Genomic DNA, 8,413 nt, shown 5'->3' on the forward strand with positions numbered 1-8,413 from the left:
ATCATGATGTTGATACATATAAACATATTTATTTCTTGTTTACTTAAATTGACATCGAGTAAACATAGCATAGCACACATTACAGCTCATGTTGAAAATCGATGTTTGGGATTAGTTAACATCATGTGTGAATTACCCTCTTTATCAAATATCCCATTGTCTTTCAGGAGACGTCACCCTTACTTTGCATTCATCGAGCCAAGAGACTACTGGAAGGTATGCATGTCTATCACGTGCCCCTAAATGTGTGTTCGTGTTGACCAGTGAATCAAGAAACTTAAATTATATGTATCTATCAACAATAAATATTTAATGGTGGTGGTGTATAAATCTTACATGAGTAAGCTTACGATGCAAAACGTTAAATTCAAAGCATTGATTATCATTTAAAACATATATATATTATTATATGGAAAATGCATTATAAAGATATTCTTTGCCAGAATCATATCAATTTTTTAAATCAATTTTTTGTCATGAAACATCTTTTTACAGGCTGACATATGGCAAAATTTGCGTACCCAAAAGTTCAAGAAAGTAAGTGATTCTGAATCACCACCTAGTTTAGAAAGTCATAGTCTATGGACCATTGGTAGGAATGCATCGAGTAACTTCAGTAATAATGCAGTACGTAGCATGATTCACCAGTTTGAGAGAGATAGGAATGAAGGCAGGTTAGCTGAACGAGCTGATAGGATACATCGAGTCAGAACAACTGCAGGACCAAGCAGACAAAATGAAACTGACAAGAAAGATGCCGACATATCAGCAGGTAATAGTATACGTACGTAATAGGAGATACTTCATAAGCTCTCCTATTCAATTTGAATGATATCAAGCTTATTTGCCAACGTGTAAGAATAACATCTTTTTCCAAGAGGGAATGTTGAATGAATAATATTTAAGTAAATAACGGTTGTGGAACCAGTTACAAACCATCTACTCTGCATGAGAAATTAAATTGAATTATTGAGGAATATTAAGTGTCAATAAAAATGATAGAAAGTATAGTACAGCAGTCGTTAAATCACCGACTTCTATTTTCCATCCAGGTCCGAGTTCACCATCGGCATTACAGGGACATCGTCTGGCTTTTCAAAAATCACCACTCACTGAACGCCCTGAGAGGTAAGCTCCAACAATGCATTTTATGATGAGTATTAGGAGAGACATTGATGAAAGGAGTGTGTGAGCCATGCACAAAAGTCCTCATCATGCCAAAATTAACGTATTTATTAAAATTCTGTTCAACTTTGGTATATATGAAGATACTTGTACAGCATGCAATTGTAAAGTATTGTGATGCTTGCCTAACACCGGCACAAGACATGACATTGATGTGGTATTACTCTGTGTATGTGCGTGCGTGCGTGTGTGTGTGTGTGTGTGTGTGTGTGTGTGTGTGTGTGTGTGTGTGTGTGTGTGTGTGTGTGTGTGTGTGTGTGTGCAGTGACCATATAATAAAGAGATTAAAATATATATGAGCGATAGCTTCGCAAAACCAATTTATTAATTATTTACTTATTTACAAATGAATGAATATAAGAAAGGATTGAAGTCGGGGAATGGATGGATGGATCGATGGATGGATGGATGGGTGGATGGATGGATGGATGGATGGATGGATGATGGGTGGGTGGGTGGGTGGGTGGATGGATGGATGGATGGATGGATGGATGGATGGATGGATGATGGATGGATGGGTGGGTGGGTGGGTGGATGGATGGATGGATGATGGATGATGGATGGATAGATGGGTGGATGGATGGATGGATGGATGGATGGATGATGGATGGATGGATGGATGGATGAGTGGATGGATGGATGGATGGATGGATGGGTGGGTGGGTGGGTGGATGAAATGCTTACCTTTCCCTTCCCTATTTGTAGGAGAGTATCATTGCAATGTAAACAGACGCCGCCTCGACGATCAATCCCTGCATTACTGACAGGAATGGAGGAACTTGTTCACTCAATTTTGGTATGTTGCACGTACCTTAACTTGCACACAAAAAGTTTCATTTTTCTATTCAGTGTTTAACACAATGCTTTTGGGGGCGGGGCAACTACAATAAGATTTCACATAACTAGATTTTCCACTCAGGATATTTTGGGGGTATTAAATATAGTGCCCCCCCTCCCCATCTTGGATATAGATACACGAACAAACTAATTAGACCAACGAATTTAGTTTAGTTATCTATATATGTATATTTATTTATTTATTTATTCATTCATTCATTCATTCATTCATTCATTCATTCATTCATTCATTCATTCATTCATTTACTTATTTATTATTTATTTATTTATTTATACAAACAAACATACATACATGTAGTTACAAAAGTGTTGTTTTCATTCAAACATTCACAGAATCCTCCGTCCTATCGACCACCAAAGCCAGTGACTCTCACTGTAGAGACACCAGAAGAGAATTTGTCTAAGATTCCGAACATGATGGACAAAGCAAGAGCAGATTTCATGAATTCGGTTGAATGGCATAGTAGGGACTATGGTGAAATCACCACTCCATCTCCTGATAAGAGAAAATCATCAAAAACTACTCCCGGATCAAGTGATAAGAAACAGAGAAAGGCATTGACACCGGAAGGGCAATTGAGATGCTTTAAAGGCAATACAAAGTCTGGGAGACAAGAGAATGTTGGTAAAATTGATAGGGAAGGTGAAGAGGTGGATGGGACGACGAATGAAACTGCAACCACCAGTAATGGCGCCAGTTGTATTCAATCACCTGCCGTAAACAGTAGCAGCGAAGGTGAAAAATCTCCTGCATACAAAGCTCAGCTGCCATTATCAGATGACAGTACTAGTGATATTTCTTTGGATAACCAACTTGCTCTGAGTTCAGATGATAATTTTGGATTGGTGAAAGTATCTCCTCCGAAATCAAAAACAACTTTCAAACGAAGGCTTTCTTTCAATGTGATAAAAAAGAAAGAAAGGCCATACACCAGTCACTTGAAAAGGCAAACACAATCTTTGAAAACGGGTGAGAGATTGACAAGGAAAGGGAAACGTAAACTTGGAGGGAAAACAACACCTCCGCAAAGAGGAATGCGGAGAGGGCGAAGGGGAAAGCGAAAGTCATTTGCCAGCAAGGAGTTGGATGAGGAAAATGACGACTATTCAGATATGTGTAGAGCAGAGCCAGACCTACGTAGTGATGGAAAACCAAAACGTCGAGCAACAATGGCATCCCTAACAGCACGATTCTGGGAAGACATGTATCAGGAAAGCCTAAAGAAGTCCCAAGCAGTTACTTCACCCTTGATCCAAAGGGCTTACGTTCCACCAGAGTATGGGTACTTGTCTTACTCTTCGATTGAATGGCAGAGGCAGGCAGCTGACAAGGCTGGTGTCAGTTCAGATGAAAAGAAATACATGGTCCAAGAATGGGAGAAGGCAAAGCAAAGTACAAACGAAATGCTAGGGAGTGCTGAGAAGGAAAATATTAAGAAGAGAAAAGAACGAACGTTGAAGACGATTGTGAAAAATGAGGATAGCAATGATACTGATACTGATAATTATAGTGATGACGATTATGACAGTGATTATGTTCAACCAAGTGACTACAGTGATTTTTGGGAAGAAGAGGAGGGAGAGAAAGAAGGGGAGGGAGGTGTGTTGGACGAAGAGGAACACGAGATGTCATGGTGGAATGGTCCTGAAAAAGAAATTGGCAGTCAGTCCTGTGACCAACTCGAGTTGAAGGGTGAAAACCAATGTAATACTGACATCAGCCATGCTGAGAAAAGTTCACCTTGCGTTCACGATGATGGCAATTCGCCCTCACATGAATCACATAGTAGTCTACATCGACAAAATACAAACGACGAAGATGAGGATATGAGTACTGATGAAACAAGGTTGGTTGCTGAATCTCCAAGGTCTGACGACTCGATAGTATACAGTGAAACTGGTGACACTGCATTCCTTGAATTCTCCTTACAGGATGAGAGTAGTATAATTGATACATCTCAAATCCTATACTTTGCTAAATCCCCAGACATGATGCCATCCGATATTGTGACGGTAGAAGTTGAAACGGAACCTCATGTTGAATTGACCAATGAGCATACAAGATTAGCAACAGAATTACCAACATGCGATTACTCAAACACATTCACTTATGATGAAGTGGAAGATCATGAAACAGAAAAGACCAATAGAACAGATGTAATGGGTCATTCTGATGAAACGAATCTCCAAGGAGACAACAGTAGTGGTGGTGGTGGTGGTGGTGGTGGTGGTGGTGGTGGTGGTGATGATGATGATGATGATAGTAGTGATTATGACGTTACACATGAAGACTGGCGATGTGATTATAATTACTAAATGGGCTCCGTCTTCTTACTGACTGAGTCCAGACCATAGGGTACATGGCTTTGTCTGGCAACTTTCGGAAACACAGTCCGTGGTCTTGCACAGAACGAGTCTTTAACATAGTTACAGTAATCTAATGGGCGGTGTCAGTAAATACCTTTACCCCCTCTACGACACAGGCAGCTTTAATGAAATCGAACTTTCAATTTGTATACAGATATCAGAACCTTAGAAAATGCACCACTGTAGCGGTCTGTCTGTAATAGTTTTGTTCCTAATATAACTTTCCTTAGTTTATATGTTTTGTCTTTTTTGTAGAAATAACGATTTCAATGTAATATTTCGATTTTTATTTATCTAATGGACAAAATTAATGGAACAAAATAAAGTTCCTAGTCAACATCATTTCGTACATTTTCTCTTCTTAAGAACAAATATTGTGATGTCTAAAATGGTTTGAATTTGAAGCGTTTTTCACAATCAAATCAGCACTGACAAACAAGAATGTCCAAGTTAAAATTGTTTATATGATAATCAACTGATGTGACAAATGGCTTATGGTTATCTTAAATCGCCGATAGGTCTTACTACAGTTGCAAGCACTATAAATTCTCAAATGAATTTTGATATATCTGTAGCCTGTTTACAGTTCTAGTGGTACTCCATTATCTCTCATACACAACACTAAATCATAATTACCAACATTTTCATGTTCTCAACACAAGCATGATATGAGAGATATATAGTGTATCATTAAAAGCACCATAAATTGGCTATGACTGATGACGATCCATTTTTGAGACACGTTCTTTGTACAATATATATTACATATATATTGTACTATATTACTTTGTAATATATCCATTGTAATGAATATATCAAGTTTGTATGACACACACTCTGAGTAAACTCATAGGTGTCACTATGTATGAAAGTACTGCATCTATACATCAATCAAAGGAGACTGTGGTTAAAGAATCACATTTCTTTATTTACTATGTAAAACTGAACCATACCATTTGGTAAGAAAACAATACACATACATAGTCTTGTAGTAAATAATTGCATTGTTTAGTGCAGGTACATGTAAAACAGATATACATAGTAACATCTCCTGAGTTGAAATATCATTATGTTAGGCTGTTTTGCAAATTATCCTGTTGAGCAATGTGTACAGAAACTTCCACCATCTGCAATGTTGTTTTCTGTACTGGTCCTTTACCTTGTGGTCTGTATTTGCTTACAAATAAACATTTCAGTTTGGGTCTTGGACATATATACATATCTGCCTGTATGATGACAATTAAAGAACACTCAGTCTGCCGGCCAAATTATTGAAAACATTAACTCTATCTACCCTGTGGTATTATTCTGTACGAGTCATACTAAAAAAATGTTGTTTGTTTGACTTTACATGAGGTTTCCAGTGACATGAAAAATTAGCCTGTTTTGCTGTATTTGAATTCGAAAAGAACAAGCTAGAAGCTTGATAAGCTCCATACCTAGTACCTTTCCATCACATAATTGAACAAAATACATTAGCCTACTGAGGACATGCTACATATTCAACAATGAAATAGTAGGGTTATGAAGGGTTGACAAATCGATGACTTAAGTTTTAAAAGTGCATGCAAACAGTGAAACATGTTGATAAGGCTTTAGAATGCACCACACTAAAGTGCATCCTATTTGGTGAATTTAAAACATGGAGATATTCTTGCTGTCCTGTATGTGAAGTACCCTGAATAAACAAATTCCATAACACCAAGTTTGCTGTGTAAGCCGCTCATTTCTAAAGTGATATGATGCACCATTTCACAAATAATGACTCTCACAATTTTCGGTACTCTGCTAAACAACATTTTTAAATAATATTTCTGGTAATCTGATAGTGGTGGGTAATTCAAACAGTATAATGCTCATGAAATACTTATCAAAGAAGAACCTGTATGGCCCTTCCTGTGCCAATGAAAATACCAAACTTGGAATGATATCCCCACCCCTTTCCCCTTTTATGAAATTGTCTATCAATTAGATAACATATTCATGGAAGAATTACAACCCTAGACAACAAGTTGAAAAGTTGACAATCAATTAATGTTTTCAATGATGACAGCAATACCTTGACCACCACCAATACAAGCAGATCCAACGGCATATTTGCCATTACGACGTCTGTAAAGAAAAACAAAGAAGTCATTTATAGTATCATATTATGGAATGGGTTCAATTATGGTAAGTAGTTGATGGACTGGGATATGAAATCTATCTATCAATATAATACCAGCTAATCTCCTTATGGATATCACAGCTGGATGGGTGGGGGTGGGGGTTAGGGGGATGCACACAAACCTAGTAATAGCTTACGGAGTTTAGCCTTGAAAGCATCAATGTCTTGATGTGTGTGCACTACTTAGAACTTGAATGCATAGCTTCTGATGTTTACTGATTTATGCTGTCATTTTCTCTCAAATTTCATTTCTGTAAATTTATAACAGCTATCACTGAAGGTAGTTATTTATCACTGATGGTACATCCAATTATTTATCACTGATGGTACATCCAATTATTTATCACTGGAGGTAGTGAGGTGTCATTGGTCACAGTAAGTTATACAATTAATGTCTTTAAACTAACGATACATATCAGTGGATGCAGTTAAACTATAACTGTTGGCAGTTAGGTATCACCTATTCAGTTCTGTAATAATCTGATATCTTACTTGAGTTCATGCGTAAGGTGAGCTGTAATCCTACTACCAGATGCCCCTACAGGATGACCCAATGCAATAGCGCCACCATTTACATTAGTCTTCTCAGGATCCAAACCAAGTTCTTTTTCTACTGCCAAGTACTGGGCTGCAAAAGCTTCATTCACCTAAAAACCGTTGCAGGAAATGACACAGGAGATGGACAAGAAGAAATAGCGTACCAGTACGCAGTTGGCAAGTGAGAAGAAAGCAAATGTTATATGTAGAACTGGAAACACACAACTTTTTGAGTTGTATGTCAAACAATGTTATTCCATTTGATACATTACATTAGACATTTTTTTTGTCAAGACAAAGAAATTCAGATATTGCCGGCTTGACACACTGCAATTCAAAATCAAAAACATTGAAGGCTTATAACACGATGTTTATCGTGGTTGAATATTTTCTTATATTCATACATTTTCCCAACTGGACATTTTTCATTGATAAACATAAAAACTTGCTTTCAAAATCAGGCACACAGAGAATAATACTACACAGTTAGTGTGTTTACCTCTACTATGTCAATGTCTCCCAATGACAAACCATTCTTCACAAGGGCTTTACTAACAGCTGGTACAGGTCCAATACCCATGATGTGTGGATCACAACCACTAATGTGGTAGCCAACAACTCTGGCTAGTGGTGTCAGGTTGTGTTTCTGCACAGCATTCTCACTGGCTAAAATCACAGCACCAGCACCATCACATATACCCTACACACATACATTACAAAATGTATCAATTACAACTTTGACAGATTTTTTTGTTATACATAATAGAAATTTAGAAATTGTATTTCTGTATAATGAGAATGTTAATGCACTGAGTGTTATGTAGGTGTGTCACTGGGGTATGTTTTTCAGTCCATTGGTCTGAAACGGGATATGAACATTTTAGGTAACAGGGTCTAAACTGTGTCCAGGAAAGTATACAGTCAGATTTGGATTTTGCTTCAGTATGCATTGTATTATTGATTGTGCATGCATACTACTTTTCCAGACAGGTTATACCAAAAAAAGTACATGGTACAAAATGAAGTATATACATTTTTTTAAAATGAAAAACAGTTTAAATGGGGTCATGAGTTTTTGTATGGTGGCACATCACTACCAAGGATGCAACCCACACCTAGAGTTACTTACTGAGGCATTTCCAGCAGTCACCCTACCATTCTTTTTAAACACTGGCGGAAGTTTAGCAAGCTGTTCTATAGTAGCTGGTCTTGGATGTTCATCTGTATCCACAGCAACTGGACCTTTCCTAGACTTGATCTCAATGGGTGCCATCTCCTCTTTGAAATACCCTGCCGCAT

At 37.6% G+C, this 8,413-nt stretch overlaps 1 protein-coding gene across 1 annotated transcript in view; it reads right to left on the reverse strand.

Annotated features, from left to right (window-relative positions):
* Nucleotides 1-5,359: 5,359 nt before the first annotated feature.
* Nucleotides 5,360-8,413, reverse strand: part of LOC144433902 (3-ketoacyl-CoA thiolase, mitochondrial-like) — a 9,481-nt gene continuing 6,427 nt past the window's right edge. The window contains exons 6-9 of the mRNA XM_078122300.1: nucleotides 8,244-8,413; nucleotides 7,614-7,814; nucleotides 7,070-7,224; nucleotides 5,360-6,522 (exon numbers count right to left, since the gene is read on the reverse strand). The exon at nucleotides 8,244-8,413 is cut by the window's right edge and continues 3 nt beyond it. Of these exons, the coding sequence (XP_077978426.1) occupies nucleotides 6,438-6,522; nucleotides 7,070-7,224; nucleotides 7,614-7,814; nucleotides 8,244-8,413 (611 nt within the window). The 3' untranslated portion in view covers nucleotides 5,360-6,437. The remainder of the gene's footprint in view (nucleotides 6,523-7,069; nucleotides 7,225-7,613; nucleotides 7,815-8,243) is intronic.

Source organism: Glandiceps talaboti, chromosome 4, assembly GCF_964340395.1.
Source record: "Glandiceps talaboti chromosome 4, keGlaTala1.1, whole genome shotgun sequence".
NCBI classification, from domain to species: Eukaryota; Metazoa; Hemichordata; class Enteropneusta; family Spengelidae; genus Glandiceps; species Glandiceps talaboti.